General features: G+C 33.0%; 1 protein-coding gene across 3 annotated transcripts in view; it reads left to right on the top strand.

Annotated features, from left to right (window-relative positions):
• LOC127698796 (pre-mRNA-processing factor 39-like) overlaps nucleotides 1–16,465 on the top strand; it is a 29,664-nt gene that overhangs the window by 765 nt on the left and 12,434 nt on the right. The window contains exons 2-10 of one of the 3 annotated variants that reach the window (XM_052202473.1): nucleotides 3,984–4,111; nucleotides 4,873–4,998; nucleotides 6,883–6,989; nucleotides 8,688–8,846; nucleotides 9,402–9,603; nucleotides 10,497–10,607; nucleotides 11,413–11,577; nucleotides 12,373–12,499; nucleotides 15,703–15,911. In XM_052202473.1, coding sequence (XP_052058433.1) covers nucleotides 3,984–4,111; nucleotides 4,873–4,998; nucleotides 6,883–6,989; nucleotides 8,688–8,846; nucleotides 9,402–9,603; nucleotides 10,497–10,607; nucleotides 11,413–11,577; nucleotides 12,373–12,499; nucleotides 15,703–15,911 — 1,334 coding nt within the window. Of the gene's footprint in view, nucleotides 1–3,983; nucleotides 4,112–4,870; nucleotides 5,003–6,635; nucleotides 6,730–6,882; nucleotides 6,990–8,687; nucleotides 8,847–9,401; nucleotides 9,604–10,496; nucleotides 10,608–11,412; nucleotides 11,578–12,372; nucleotides 12,500–15,702; nucleotides 15,912–16,465 lie in introns of those variants that run through there. The other 2 variants (XM_052202474.1, XM_052202475.1) reach the window with 2 other exon arrangements.

Genomic DNA, 16,465 nt, shown 5'->3' with positions numbered 1-16,465 from the left:
CATCTGGCAACAAAATACAGCTGCTGGTGATATTTCTGGTGCCAACATTTTCCTATGTCAAAATTTTCATTTCTTGACTGTTACGGTAATATTATTGATCTTCATTTAAATTGGTGAAAGTAAAAGAATAAATTGTATGAAATTTTACCTGGCGACAAGTTTATGACTTTGTTTCCGACCCCAAGCTACATGTAATCAACGGTTACAACAGGTGTCATAATCTGAAGAAAACGTAATTGACAGAAAAACAAATACCATAATAAATTTGTTAAAAAAACATTGTTTTACTTGTTTTCCGTAAAAAATGGTAAACTCGGACGTAATTTGTCTTTGCCTGCCCTCACTTTTGATACAACAATAACAAAACCGGCGGCATTTTGATCGTATTTACTTCTACAGCATTCTGTGTATTACCCTCCGAAGAAGGAGCACACCCGAATCAAGAAAGATAACTCAATTTTATTTTTTCCTAGTATTGAGATACCTGCTCAAGATATGTCTACATGCTTCTGACTTTTGAGTTATGGGAAAAGTTAAGTGGGTCTTGGTAGCATGCTTGGGTCATCATTTTCTGTATTCTTTATTTTTTTTACAAATTTTCACTATTCTATATATCTTAACACCCATTATTCTCTTTTCTTCATTTAATTGACCATTTACATGAACTTTTTTGGAGCCAGAGCAGCCCGCGATACATATATGAGTTCCAGATGGGTGCGCCATATTCAATTGTAGATCTTACTAGACCTGTATACCACTTTTTATACGACCGCAAAAAATTTTTTGGGTTCGTATAATGGTATGATGTCGTCGTCGTCCGAAGACACATTGGTTTTCAGACAGTAACTTTAGTTTAAGTGAATGGATCTTTATGAAATTTTTTAAGAAGGTTCAATACCACAAAAGGAAGGTTGGAATTGATTTTGGGGATGATGGTCCCAACTGTGTAGGAATTGGGGGCCCAAAAGAAGCATTTTTCTAGTTTCAGGATAATAACTTGTGTATAAGTATTTCGATTGCTCTGAAATTGTACCACAATGTTTAATACCACAAGCAGAAGGTTGGGATTCATTTTAGGGGTTATGGGGCCAACAATTTAGGAATTAAGGGCCAAAAAGGGGCCAAAAACAAGCATTTTTCTAGTTTCCAGACTATAACTTGTGTGTAAGTGTATGGATCTCTCTGACATTGTACCACAAGGTTCCATATAACAAAGGAAAGGCTGGGATTGAGTTTGGGGTTAATTGCCCAAAACATGTAGGAATTAGGGGCCAAAAACAAGCATTTTTCTAGTTTCCAGACAATAACTTGTGTGTAAGTGTATGGATCTCTCTGAAATTGTACTACAAGGTTCCATATTACAAAGGAAAGGCTGGGATTGAGTTTTGGGGTTATTGCTCCAAGGGGGGTTTTAAAAAGTTTGGGGGGGATTTTTTTCCCAATTTTTTTTTAAGGGATTCATATTTTTTTTCAAAATTTTTAAAATTTCGAATTTTTGAAAAGTTTCAAGAAGAAATCTTCAATTGCACAGTATTGCGCAATGGCTTTATAAGATCTTTGACCACATTTATTTTGTGTCAGAAACCTATATTATGTCAAAAATTTGATTACAATCCAAATTCAGACAGTATCAAGCTTGAATGTTGTGTCCAAATTTGCCCCAACTGTTCAGGGTTCGACCTCTGCGGTCGTATCAGGCTGTGCTCAGCGATACATTTTATTTACATGCTTCTGGTACGTTTCTCAAGTTCCTCCTAATGCCAAATAAAGTATATGTGTGTTAAATGGAAAAATAAATTTCGAATGATCCCATTTTGTGGAATGTGAATTTCAACAATAAATTCACAGACTTCTGTCATCTGAATTTCCATTAGAAGTATCCACTACGGCTAAAATGCAACAAAATTAACTAAAAGTGTAACATATCTGTTTATTTTACAACCAACATATAGAAAATGGTGAACTTCCGGTAGGGACGTGTAGAATACTGGAATCCGACTCGGTGAACATATAATTTTTTTCTGGATTCAGAGCTCTCGAAAACCGTTGGTCCCGTCGGTCCTGACCGCCAAAAATTGGCTAGGACCGACAATTGCATGTGCAGTGGCAGTCCTGATGACTGACAAAATTTTGGTGGTTGTTCATTTTTGTTTTAGCATCTTTTCGGTATTCAGATAGCTTTTGAACTGGTTGCTAATGTAAACAAACTTTCACTGCATAGCTCAAAATTACGGTATTACTTTTAAAAAAGAACCAGTCGTCGGATTCTGCATTCTGAGAGCTTTGAGAGTCATGTTTTGAAGATACCAAATATATAAATTCAAAAGGATTAGTAATATTGAACACAATATATGTTTTCTTCATAAATTTTATTAATTCATTCTCTTGTAAATTCAAAGATACAACCAAGGTCTGTCCTTGGTCCAAACATGGAGAAATTTACGTTCTCTTGATCGTATTTGCGATTTGAAATATGTCTGTTTTCAGTTGATGCCCGGTCTTTTAATTGGCTTTCTAGGTTGGGCACCTTTCACATACCTCAAAAACGACGCCATCATGTCATGATTGTCAACATTAAGATATTGACCAATCAAAGAAGCCGCTATAAATTTATTTATCTTCCAGTGTTCTCCCCAGATATTTCATTTAGCATCCTGGTAAACAGGGGAAATTGAAATACCATCTTGTTTCTAAAAATTATAGCATCACATCCATAACATAATCTATAAGAAAACCAATTCAGATAGCATCACATTTAAGATTATAGCATCACATTACCATGATGCTAAAAGGCCATGGGGAGAACACTGTCTTCATTACCGTAAGCAATAGTTTGAGCAGCCTCATTATAAAGAGTAAATGGGCAGTACACCAGGATACCAGTTGAACATATGGTGAAGTCCAGTCTGTTGAAAACGACTGGATTTTTAGGGAAGCAGAGAGTGACAAAATACAAAAGCACATCGGACTGGTTGTTTGACTATATATACTAGTCCCCCAGGTCAAATTTTTTTTCACATGCCAGTCGGACTAGTACCAACAGAATATTTACAAGTCCCCAATAAGATTTACAAGCCATTGGGGATGGACTTGTCGCTAAATTCGAAGACTGTGTTTATTTAGCTTAAAAAATATATAATAACATAACAGGATCAATCTTTAGATAGCTACATATACATTTACAGCACATATGATTAAATACAGAGCATATGCAACATATTTATAAAACACACACAGGCATTAAAGGCATGAATACAGACAAAGCACATGCAATGTAAAGAGCAGATAAGGATATTCACTTAAAACACGTACATTTTGTACTTGTAGGCAATAAAACACAAAAATATCAACATACATGTATATCACACATGTTCCTAAGAGGTACTGTTCCACAGCTATACACAACATACTCAATTCACATTTTTGAGAAAAGATGCGCCAACAAACTTTCCCATTTCATCAATTCGCTTTTCCTGGACTGCCAAAAGCGATATTAAGTAGCCCAAGTGTTCACAAAAGTGGCTTTTGTCATCTGCAATTTTCCATTTTTACTAAGTTGATGATGAGGAAAGTTGTAGTCAACAACCCTGGACATAAATGAATCATCCATTTTAATTTGTTTTCAAAAATGTAATTTATGACTGACCAGATGATCATATGTATGGGTAAATATTACGCTAGGGGATTACTAGAAGAGCAATGGGCCACTTCACGGTTAGTTCGGTCATATTGAATAGGGGGCAGATTTTTTGGATAGAGGTGGAAATAGTATGGGAAATCCTATGCTTGTTTCCAAGCAACTGTTCTGTTTTAATGATGTTTTCCCGTATATTTCAAACCATTTTTACCTCCATTATGAAATTCTGCCCCCTATTCAACATGGCTGCACTAACCGTGAAGGGGCCTATTCAGGCTCTTAAAGGCTGTGGATTACTAACTGCAAAGAAGTTGAGACTACTGTTTTATGTTATATGTCTTTTCAGATGAAGCTGTGAAAACTGTTGAACATGTTGAAGATAATACAACTCTAGGAAAATATTGGAAAGCTGTGAAAGAAAATGTGTCCGATTTTACAGGATGGACATATTTACTTCAATATGTTGAGCAAGAGGTTTCTAATAATTTTATCTTTACATGACAAGGTTCAATTAAGTGATTTTTGTTTGCTTATGTACACTGTACATTGGAAAATAATTCTGGCACATTCATGACAATGATTTAGATGATTGGTAATTATATGTGTTTAAGGGTATAAAGACAGCATTTGGTATCTTTTTCTTCATACCATCACTCCTTCATCTCTCTTTAAAGGCTTGCTCCTTTACATAGTGAAGCTTTTAAAACTAACAGAACTATATTTCAATAAAAACAACTTTGATAATTATGGATAATTTTAGTCTTACAACCACTTTTACTGAAACAGACGAATACATTAATAATAGATATTGAAAATGATATAAATAGAAAATAGTATTTACCAATTATCATGATTACAAGTCTAAGACGGATATATAGTTAAGAGGGTATTGCATTTTTCAAAGAAAGAACAGTTAACCTGCAAAGATGTAAACAAACAAAATTTTGGTTTTGTCTATTTCCTGGTATTTTGTATGAATAAAAGGAATTTTGGGGTATATACGTTATTCAGACAGCAACCAAACCAAACAACCTGTAGGGATAAGCAGAAGGAAGAGAGAGTACAACAATTAAAAAAAAGTAGGACAGGTGAAAATTTTCAAAACTGTCTGCACTTTTTCTGTATAGCCTACAGTTTTTTCACTCATATGTCAAAAAAAAAAAATATTTGAGCAAAGCATGGTAATATGATTGATTTGAAACATTTGATAATGTTTTATTTTCATTTCTTCCTAGAACAAACTTGACGATGCCCGTGAAGCTTATGATGCATTTTTCCAACACTACGCATACTGTTACGGCTATTGGAAGAAACAAGCCGATATGGAAAAACGACATGGTTTTACAGATAAAGCTATAGCTGTAGGTGAATATACCATACCTTCTGCCTTATGTGGCAACATATTCTATTATTTCTGAAAGTCTGTGTGTCTTTTCAAGCTATCATAATAAAGCTATCAGATATGGCATCATATTTGAGAACTCACCAACATGACCAATATGAATGCATTCATGGGGAAAACATTTTGGTGACACTAATGAAAAACAATTGAAAGAAATAAAATTGAAAAGATCAGAATCAATAAATTTCCCCATTTTGCATTTTTCTGTAATGAAAAACTTTCAAAATGCAATGTTTTGTTGTATTTTTAACCTAAAATTACCATACTGTTGACAAAATTTTCTGCACAAGCCATTTTATTATCCAATTACAAGATTTAAAACATGACAGCTCATTGCAAGTTTATATGTTTATTGCTGTTTTATTTTCACAATTTATTGTACATTACAAGCAAATAAACTGTTGGTAAAATATTTCATACTGTAAAAACAGTTTGTTTTTAAGGGTAAGATATTCATTTTTTTTTGGGGGGGGGGATTTTTTTTCTTGATGTTATTTTTGTGATGCTGTAGAAGGCTAGAGTAAGATTTTCCTTTTTAAGCATTGAGCAATGGTTGAAGTATTTGGATTGGGCAAATTTGATAGGATCCACACTTGAAAGGTCAATGACATTTGATACAGCTATGTTAATTTCTGTACTCTCGTCCATACTGTACAAAGTTGGTGATTTCATTGTCTAATTTGCCATTAATTTTTCAAAAAGTGCTGTTGGTAATTTGTGATACGAACCTTCACAGTATGATCATAGAATGTTGTAAATTAACCTCAATTATCAGTATTTACCACATTTCACAGTAAATCAATCAACTTTACTAAGATTTTAAACAAAATCACCTTGTGTGTATTATTAATACATATACTTTAAAGATTTAAAAATGCATTTCACTTGGCACATGATTTGAGTTGACTCATGAGTGTGTGCTGGTGTCAATGAACAATCTGTTGATCCATCTACATGATCTATTTTTGTGTTACCATAAATCATGGAATCTTATTCATGACAGCAGATTAAACATTAAAAGTTATCTGCCATATGTTCCTATGACCTAAATGTATATTATCCTAGGTTGGTAAATGGGTTTAAAAGTTCATGGTTTCAGAATCCAATGCATAATTTCTAAAGCGTACACCAAAAATTGGCTGTTAACATCCTAACCAATGGATATAATACCAGTGACTTAACAATATTTTAGTTTTGGTGTGTAAGCAATAAAATCACCTGTAATCATACTGGTTCTGAAACAGTAAACTGGAAAAACATTTTTTAAGCCTAAAAAATAAATTAGTCCTTATTAAAAATCTTTTTTCAACTCCTGTAATTTTAAAAGCATGATTTCAGAAGAAATAAAGGAATGGGATCTATATATGTTGAAGACAAAACAGGTAAGGAACAATAGAGGGGAATATTAACAGCACATCGTAAAACTCAATATTTTGTAGCACCACTCTAGTCAGCTAGTCATGACCCCCAAAAAATTTGATTTGAATTTTATTTTGCAGAAATAAAGTTCACAATTTATTGATGAATGTCAACAAATATTCAAACTGTCGCATGACTGTTTCAGTTGATAAAAGGAAATAATTAATTTCTTCCTAGTTGTAAGCTGTGCTAGGGAGCAGACTGAACCTTGGATACTTGGAATAGAAGATGGACTGCCGACTAACACATTGGTCGAAACATCCTATGAATGGTAATGTCGCGATCGGTCATTTCATTGTCGTATTTGAACAATATATAGAGTTATGTCGATTATGTCCGTCTGCGGTTCAATTAGTGCTCTTCATCATGTCAAGTTGATAATATTTCTCCTGACTAAACAATATTTTTTTTCCATTTTTTGTAGGTGTATGAGACTGGAGTGAAAGCCATTCCTGTTTGTGTAGAATTATGGTTACATTACATATCATTTTACATAACTTATTTTCCTGATAGCATTGAGGATATAAGGAAGTAAGTAGACATTATCTTCATTATGGTTACCAGACCATCAACAGAATGGTCAAATATTTGCAAAAAGTAGTCACTGTATAAATTCAAACCATAAGTTGTAATCTTTTATTTTGGAAAAATGTAATATTATCAAATTCGGAAGTCAAAACATAAAATCCTGTATGAATATTCCAAAGAAATTTGCTAGATTAATTGTGTTACTGAAGTTCTTCATTGTTTGCTGAAGTCGTGAACTTTGCATAGGTCATCTGCAATTATTTAAATAACCATGTTGGCAATAATGCTTGAATACCTTTACATATTGATTCTAAAAGAAGGAAAACTTTCGGCATGATTAAATCAAGCTTTTTTTAAAGCTGCATAATGTTAAAGGGTGGGCTTTTGAAATTTATGGACATTTTTAACTGTTATGCACTTAAAAAAAATTCTTTTGGAATTTAGAAATGAATAAAATTGAGAATGGAAATGGGGAATGTGTCAAAGAGACAACAACCCGACCATAGAACAGACAACAGCAGAAGGTCACCAACAGGTCTTCAATGCAGCGAGAAATTCCCGCACCCGGAGGCGTCCTTCAGCTGGCCCCTAAACAAATATATATACTAGTTCAGTGATAATGAACGCCATACTAAACTCCAAATTGTACACAAGAAACTAAAATTAAAAATAATACAAGACTGACAAAGGCTAGAGGCTCCTGACTTGGGACAGGCGCAAAAATGCGGCGGGGTTAAACATGTTTATGAGATCTCAACCCTCCCCCTATACCTCTAGCCAATGTAGAAAAGTAAACGAATAACAATACGCACATTAAAATTCAGTTCAAGAGAAGTCCGAGTCTGATGTCAGAAGATGTAACCAAAGAAAATAAACAAAATGACAATAATACATAAATAACAACAGACTACTAGCAGTTAACTGACATGCCAGCTCCAGACTTCAATTAAACTGATTGAAAGATTATGTCTTCATCATATGAATATCAGGCACAATCCTTCCCGTTAGGGGTTTAGTATCATACCATCATAACATATATGAGAAGAACATAACCCGTGTCATGCCAACAACTGGTTTTTAAATAAATGTGTTTAGTGCGGATGCAAAGACCCTATAAATGTTTACATGTTAGCAAGATAGATGCTCAAAAATTAAAATATATCCAGTATAATTATATCAAATAATCTAGTGGATAAAAGTTAAAATAAGTAATCCAAAGGTTTCAAAATTTTAAGCAACCCATCACACATTTTTATATTGATAAAACATCAAAGCAAATCCTACATTCCTGCAGAACCCTCATTTTACCAAGACAATGTCTATTTCGCATGCATCTTAAAACATCTTAACCAATATTCTCATAGTTCTTTTGCAAAATGAAAAAGCTTTTGACAATATTGTTATTTTGATATAAAATTACAGCAATGATTCTTATACAGGGTTTTCTAATTTAACTGGAGGGGGATGGAAGAACAAAGGTAAAACTGATTGAAAACAACATCTTGGGAAAATTTTATGTGTAAATATCTGTTGTTGATTGTATTGTAATTTGTATTTGAGAGCCTCTGGGAAAATAAGTTTGTTGTAACTAACTTTAAATAAAGAGTTTATTATTATTATTACTATTACTTCATACCAAAAATATTTTGACAAATCAGATCAAATTTATTGCTGTCAAAAAATGTTTATGTTATATTTTAGATTATATGAGAGGGCAATCAAAGCTGCCGGTACTGACTTCAGATCTGATAAACTTTGGGATTCATACATTTCTTGGGAAAAAGATCTTCCAAATGTTACATCATTACATGACAGAGTATTAACCATTCCAACACAATTATATAGACATCATTATGACAGGTATATATTTTTGTTCATATATTCATTCATGGAGTCCAGAAAACTGACACCATACCAAAAACAATGGATTTAGTGTAATACTAAACATGCAGCGAAACAAAATTTGCTTTCTGGCAAATGGAAAAAAATTGCTGAATTTTCATTTCCGTTCTCTAACTTAAGTTTGCCTCAACCAAATGTTATGAATCTTATACACAATGCTTATTTCCACAAAACTCAGGTCTAGTACAAATTTGGGTAGTGTCTTTTTACCGTTTTTGAGTTGATATCCCTTTATAACATTATATGCAAGCTGGGGCATCATCTGTGTCCCATGGACACATTCCCCGTTTATTTTCTCTTGGATTAATAATTGTATTTCTTTCTTGATATTGAATTTCAATGTGTTACTGATGTTATATGCTTGGAATTAAAAGTTGAAGAACAACTTTAAAGAAATCGTCTTGAAATTCAGAAACAATGGGATTTTTTTACGAGAACAATTCACAATCTCATGAAATTTGTATTTGTCTCACAATCGATCTATTTTCAGCTATAGTAATTTATTATTTTCAGTTTTAAGCACCATGTTGAAACACATCATCCTAAAGAAATCCTGTCTCTTGATGATTTTCTTAAGCTTCGAAAGGAAATAGTGAATAAGACCATCTTGACTGGAGATGATGATGAGCATGTGATGGATGAAGGTCCCCCTGCCTTCATAGGTCCTCCTGGGCTTGAAGTACCACCAGGAATGGAAGACACAGAAGGGGGAAAGGTACTTTTATTCAATAATCCCAATTTGGTTGGTTTTTTTGGGGGGGGGAGATTACTTAAACATCTATTGTTTGTTTGTTATACAGATTTGTAGTTTTGTCATAGAAAAACAATGGAAAGTTGAAATTTTGTTGTAACTTGTGTGATTAAATAATAAAAAATCCTTTGGTTTATTAAAGCACTTCCATCATTTGTCCATAGTGATTTTTAGTTGCAATTTAATTCAATTCAAGATTCTGTGTTCACCAGGCTACTTTTATAACCAAACTGTTAGCCTGCATTCACATAAAACAAGCAAAAGATGTATGCAAACATTATTTACAATCAAAAATAACATATGTGATGTAATTCCAACTTTTACTTGTTTGTGAGTGAATTAGTTTAGTTTAGCTAGTTTAACATTAAGATAAATCAGAGGGGGGAAATGTGTTCAATCCAATAATGTATGAAATATACTAGAATCTTATTTAAATTCTAAAAAAACAAATGAAACAAAATTGTCATACAAAGACTAGGAAATGAGGAATGATTTCCAATGCAACAATTATCTACCAAAAATCCCCCTATTACTAATACACTTTCTTGGGTAATTTGCATACATCAAATAGACACACAACCTTAAATGAACCACATCTCACTTCTTACATGGAAACCATCCATCCAATCATCCCACATTAATATTAAAGGAATAGCTATGATTAAATTTGTAAGGTAATGGTATTACTGATACAGTATACTATTTATGTTAATGTTCACAAATAAAAGTTTTCATATGCATAGTCTTAGAATAAGCTGTGCAACTCCTTTGTAACTTTTTGGTGGTTTTTAACACTGCAAGATTCAGTTTCACGGATTTAACCTTATTGACTGACAGTTGATGTGATGTATTTTTAGGCTGATACAGATGAAGCTATAAAATTAAAAGATAGATTAATCACTACAAGGGAAGTTATGTATAGAAAGAATGAGGAAGAAGTCAGTAAGAGATGGAATTTTGAAGAAGCAGTAAGTAGCTTATACCAAAATGTACACAGTTAATGTTTGCTTGTGTTGATGTTCCATGAATAACCTTACACCAAAATGTAAACAGTTAACGATTACTTATGTTGATGTTCAATGAAAAACCTTACACCAAAATGTATACAGTTAGAGATTGTTCATGTTGATGTTCAATGAAAAACCTTACACCAAAAATGTATACAGTTAACGATTACTTGTGTTGAAGTTCAATGAAAAACCTTACACCAAAATGTATAAATTTAGAAATTACACATGTTGATGTTCAATGAAAAACCTTACACCAAATGTATACAGTTAAAGATTGCTTATGTTGATGTTCAATGAAAAACCTTGCACCAAAATGTAAACAGTTAAAGATTGCTTATGTTGATGTTCAATGAAAAACCTTGCACTTGAATGTATACAGTTGAAGATTGCTCATGTAGATGGTCATTGAAAAACTTTATTTAGAAATACTTTGATGACAGACATTTGCAATAACATACTGATTTTTGCATTTTTAGCGTTTATAATAAGTTTTGGGAAAGAAAATAAAAACAAAAAATAATCTTTATTTATCATTCATTCCAACCCTTGAAATTCCATTGTTCTGGATTAATTCTGTCTCTGTTCTGAATGCACATATAACAATGTCTAAATACCTCTTAAATTTCTGATGGTGTTTCTTAAATATGCTGAGAAAGGTTTGGTAAGGAAGCCATATAGATAAATTTTGGTTTAAAACCTAGATTGCTTGCTAATAAAAGTATTACTTGCTTTGTTGTATTATACAATCTGTTCTTTTCTCCAGATAAAGAGACCTTATTTCCATGTGAAACCATTAGAAAGAGGTCAGCTGAAAAACTGGAGAGAGTATTTAGATTGGGAAATACAGAATGGAACTCATGAGCGAGTTGTTGTTTTATTTGAGAGATGCATGATTGCATGTGCTTTGTATGAGGACTTCTGGATGAAGGTAAGGGTTAAAATACAGTTGTGTGTAAATTTAAATACAAGTGGAAAAATAATATGCTGTTAATATTATGTTTGATTGAAAAGAGGACAAATGTACAGAAGTTGAATAAAGTTAGATGTAAAACATTTTAAAAACAATGTGATGAGAAATTTAATAAGAAATTTACAGTACACATGTATCAGTATTGATGAATTTTATCTTACGCATTTGCTCTAGGCTTTAGCTTCTTATCCCCTTTTTGTGCTGGTGTGATGTTATCAAAGCAATTATTAATCAATCAATCGATTCCTACATTTATTGTTGAGTAACCAATTATTTGTGAAAAAAATAAGAAAAAAATTAAAACCTTTCATGAGAATCAGTTGGTGTTGGTCAAGGTGTTTAAATTCTTGGAAGGTGAACTGTCCCATCAGAATTCTTATTTCATAGGAACTAGTAAGGGCTATTCCATTAAAATGTATGTGGGAGGGTAGGAAGGGAAGTTATTGAATTATTGAATGTGGGTCAAGGGTCTTTTTTCAGTATGTGTCTATTACCATTATGCAAAATTATCTAAAAAATGGTTCTTGGTTGTAGGGATATTTTGAAAGTCCTTTCCTACCCTCCCACATACAATCTAATGGAATAGCCCTAATATTTCATTGTGTATAAAACACTTTTTGGTGATCCTTTTTATCTTAAGATCATAAAAAAAAAATAAGTTGCTGCTTAATTTTCGTGATCGTAGTGTATTGGTTTGAATTTATTTCAATATTCACATACATGATATATTTTGAACCTTGGTTTACTTGGCAGTATGCTAAATACATGGAGGACCACAGTTTGGATGCTGTCAGAACAGTATACAGCAGAGCTTGTAAAATCCATCTACCAAAGAAACCATATATACACATGGCATGGGCATCTTTTGAAGAAAGACAAGGTTTATTTATATTTGTTATTACCTTTAGTTCAGACTTAGAATTGAATACAAGGATATAGTGTTTTTTACATTGGTTTGTGAATATAGGTAAAATGTGTGATGGCATATCATATTACAGGTAAAGAAAAAAAAGAAAAATTGAAGGGGAAAAAAAAGAATAACTTTCGGTTCTCTACATTCAGATAATTATACCCCACGCAACGAGTTGCGGAGGGTATAATGTTTTTGACCCATCTGTCTGTCCGTCCGTCAGTCCTATTTCTTGTCATCGCAACTCCTCTCAAACCACACAACAGAATTTCACGAAACCTTTTTAGATAATAAGGACATACTATGTAGTTATGCATATCGACAGGAAATTAGGATTCAATTTTTTTTCTAGGAGTTACGCCCCTTTGAACTTATTTACTTTAATGTACTACTGCAACAGTTTGTCATCGCAACTCCTCTCAAACCACACAACAGAATTTCATGAAACCTTTTCAGATAATAAGGACATACTACGTAGATGTGCATATCGACAGGAAATTACGATTCAATTTTTTTCCCAGGAGTTACGCCCCTTTGAACTTATTTGCCCAATATACTACTGCAACCTTTTGTCATCGCAACTCCTCTCAAACCACACAACAGAATTTCATGAAACCTTTTCAGATAATAAGGACATACTACGTAGATGTGCATATCGACAGGAAATTACGATTCAATTTTTTTCCAGGAGTTACGCCCCTTTGAACTTATTTGCCCAATATACTACTGCAACCTTTTGTCATCGCAACTCCTTTCAAACCTCACAACAGAATTTCATGAAACCTTTTCAGATAATAAGGACATACTACGTAGATGTGCATATCGACAGGAAATTACGATTCAATTTTTTTCCAGGAGTTACGCCCCTTTGAACTTATTTGCCCAATATACTACTGCAACCTTTTGTCATCGCAACTCCTCTCAAACCACACAACAGAATTTCATGAAACCTTTTCAGATAATAAGGACATACTACGTAGATGTGCATATCGACAGGAAATTTCGATTCAATTTTTTTTCCAGGAGTTACGCCCCTTTGAACTTATTTGCCCAATATACTACTGCAACCTTTTGTCATTGCAACTCCTCTCAAACCACACAACAGAATTTCATGAAACTGTGTAGATAAAAAGGACATACTATGTAGATGTGCACATTTACAGGAAATTATGATTCAATTTTTTTTTCTGATACAATTTTTATACGACCGCAAAAACTAAAAAATTTTTGGTCGTATATTGGTATAACGTTGGCGTCGTTGTCGTCGTCCGAAGACACATTGGTTTTCGCACTCTAACTTTAGTTTAAGTGAATGGATCTCCATGAAATTTTACCAGAAGGTTCAATACCACGAAAGGAAGGTTGGGATTGATTTTGGGGGTTATGGTACCAACAGTTAAGGAATTAAGTGCCAATTGTACTACAAGGTTCCATATCACAAAGGGAAAGCTGGAATTGAGTTTGGTGGTAATTGCCCGAAACGTTTAGGAATTGGGGGCCAAAAAGGGGCCAAAAAACACAATTTTCTAGTTTCCAGACAATAACTTGTGTTCAAGTGTATGGATCTCTCTGAAATTGTACTGCAAGGTACCATACCACAAAGGGAAGGCTGGGATTGAGTTTGGGGGTGATGAATCATAAGGGGGTTCAAAAAATTTGGGGGGGGATTCTTTTTTTTTCTTTTTTTCCTTTTTTTTTTCTTTTAAAATTTTCCATTTTAAGTTGGTTATTTCTGATTTATATTTAAAAGCAAATAATAATGATATGGTAGGAGATACACACCAAACAGGATGTGTAAATTATTATATAATAAGTATTGTGCAATAGCAAGAAATTTTCAATTGCACAATAGCAAGAAATCTTCAATTGCACAGTATTGCGCAATAGCAAGAAATCTTCTATTGCGCAATAGCAAGAAATATCCAATAGCACAATATTGCGCAATAGCAAGAAATTGTCAATTGTACAGTATTGCGCAATAGCAAGAAATATTCAATTGCACAGTATTGTGCAAAAGAAGATACTTCGTATAAATTGCTTATTTCTTGATCAATTTCAATGGGGTTTTATTCTTGAATTCTTGGGGTTCTTTAATATGCTGAATCTAACCGTGTATTAAGTTTTTGGATTTTGGGCCCCGTTTTTAAATTGGTCCACATTGAGGTCCAAAGGGTCCAAAATGTCCAAAATTTAACTTTGTTTGATTTCATCAAAAATTGAATTATTGGGGTTCTTTGATATGCCGAATCTAACCGTGTATTTAGATTCTTAATTTTTGGTTCCGTTTTCAAATTGGTCTACATTAAGGTCCAAAGGGTCCAAAATTAAACTTAGTTTGATTTTAACAAAAATTGAATTTTTAGGGTTCTTTGATATGCTGATTCTAAACATGTATTTAGATTTTTTATTATGGGCCCAGTTTTCAAGTTGGTCCAAAATCGGGGTCCAAATTAAACTTTGTTTGATTTCAACAAAAATTGAATATATGGGGTTCTTTGATATGCTGAATCTAACCATGTATTTAGATTTTTGATTTTTGGGCCCCGTAATCAACTTTGTCCACATTGAGGTCAAAAGGGTCCAAAATTAATCTTTGTTTGATTTCATCAAAAATTGAATTCTTGGGGTTCTTTGATATGCTGAATCTAACCATGTATTTAGATTTTGGATATTGGACCATAATAGGTGAATGTCCAATTTAAAATTTTTTAAGTTCTCAGACCACATTCATTCTGTGTCAGAAACCTATGCTGTGTCAAATATTTAATCACAATCCAAATTCAGAGCTGTATCAAGCTTGAATGTTGTGTCCATACTTGCCCCAACTGTTCAGGGTTCAACCTCTGCGGTCGTATCAAGCTGCGCCCTGCGGAGCATTTTATTTGTCTTACACTTATTTTATTTCTCCAATGACAATGTGGGGACGTGAGGTTTGTGAGTGCGCTCACTAAGGTTCTTTCATTGAAAAAAGAATTGACCCAATATTTATGTTTATGATTGTACTATTAATATAATTTTATTCATTGACTAGGTACTGGCAAATTCAAACTGTGTGGAAATAACTTTCAGATAAGCCATTCATTTAGGCTATTTACGAACTATGATAACTCCTTGTCTATTTTGAAGAAATCATTTCTCTGCCATAATACAATGAATTTCTTGCTCACTTGTAGGAAATTATGATGGTGCTTACGATGTGCTGGCAACTCTAGAGAAAAGTGTTCCTGGACTGATTATGGTTGCTATGAGAAGAATAAGTTTAGAAAGAAGACGAGGAAATTTACCAACTGTGGAAACATTTTTCAAAGACTATATTGAAAATGCTGCATCACCAGAGATTGCATCTTTTTATTCTATTAAATATGCTCGTTTTCTTTTGAAGGTAATATTATAGGTTATCAATACATGTGTCTTTTTGACAGTTCGATTAACATATTAAGGTTGGATAAGTTGAGTTTTTAGACTAGATATCTTCATGCATCATTGTCTTTATTGTGGGGAGCTGTTATAAATTACTGAATATTTGTAAACGCCAGCAGGAATTATTGTCTAGAGGTCAGAGCATTATTGTTTAAGTGCCAAAATAGACAGGTTTTTATGTCAGGCAATATTATGTATTAATCGTACAAGAACTGATCCAAACATTTATGAACAATTGCAGAAAAATAACACTTTTCATTCAAAGTTAATTATACTTGGTATTTTTATAACATTACTCACTTTTAATAGCATTGTATGCAAAAATTACACATATATGGACACCAAAGGCTTTATGTATAATTTTCTTTACTAATAATGATATTATTACTGTGTATAGGAGATTATTAAATTGAAAAAGAAAGCTTGCACACACATCAATCTAAAAAATATGCTAAATAGATGTTTAAAGTGTTTGCAGGGAAACATATATTTACAGAATTGTAAAATGGACGTTGT

The sequence above is a fragment of the Mytilus californianus genome, unplaced genomic scaffold (assembly GCF_021869535.1).
Source record: "Mytilus californianus isolate M0D057914Y unplaced genomic scaffold, xbMytCali1.0.p SCAF_4, whole genome shotgun sequence".
Lineage (NCBI taxonomy): Eukaryota > Metazoa > Mollusca > Bivalvia > Mytilida > Mytilidae > Mytilus > Mytilus californianus.
The sequence above is the reverse complement of the archived record's forward strand: the minus strand, read 5'-3'. Positions and strand labels throughout refer to the sequence as shown.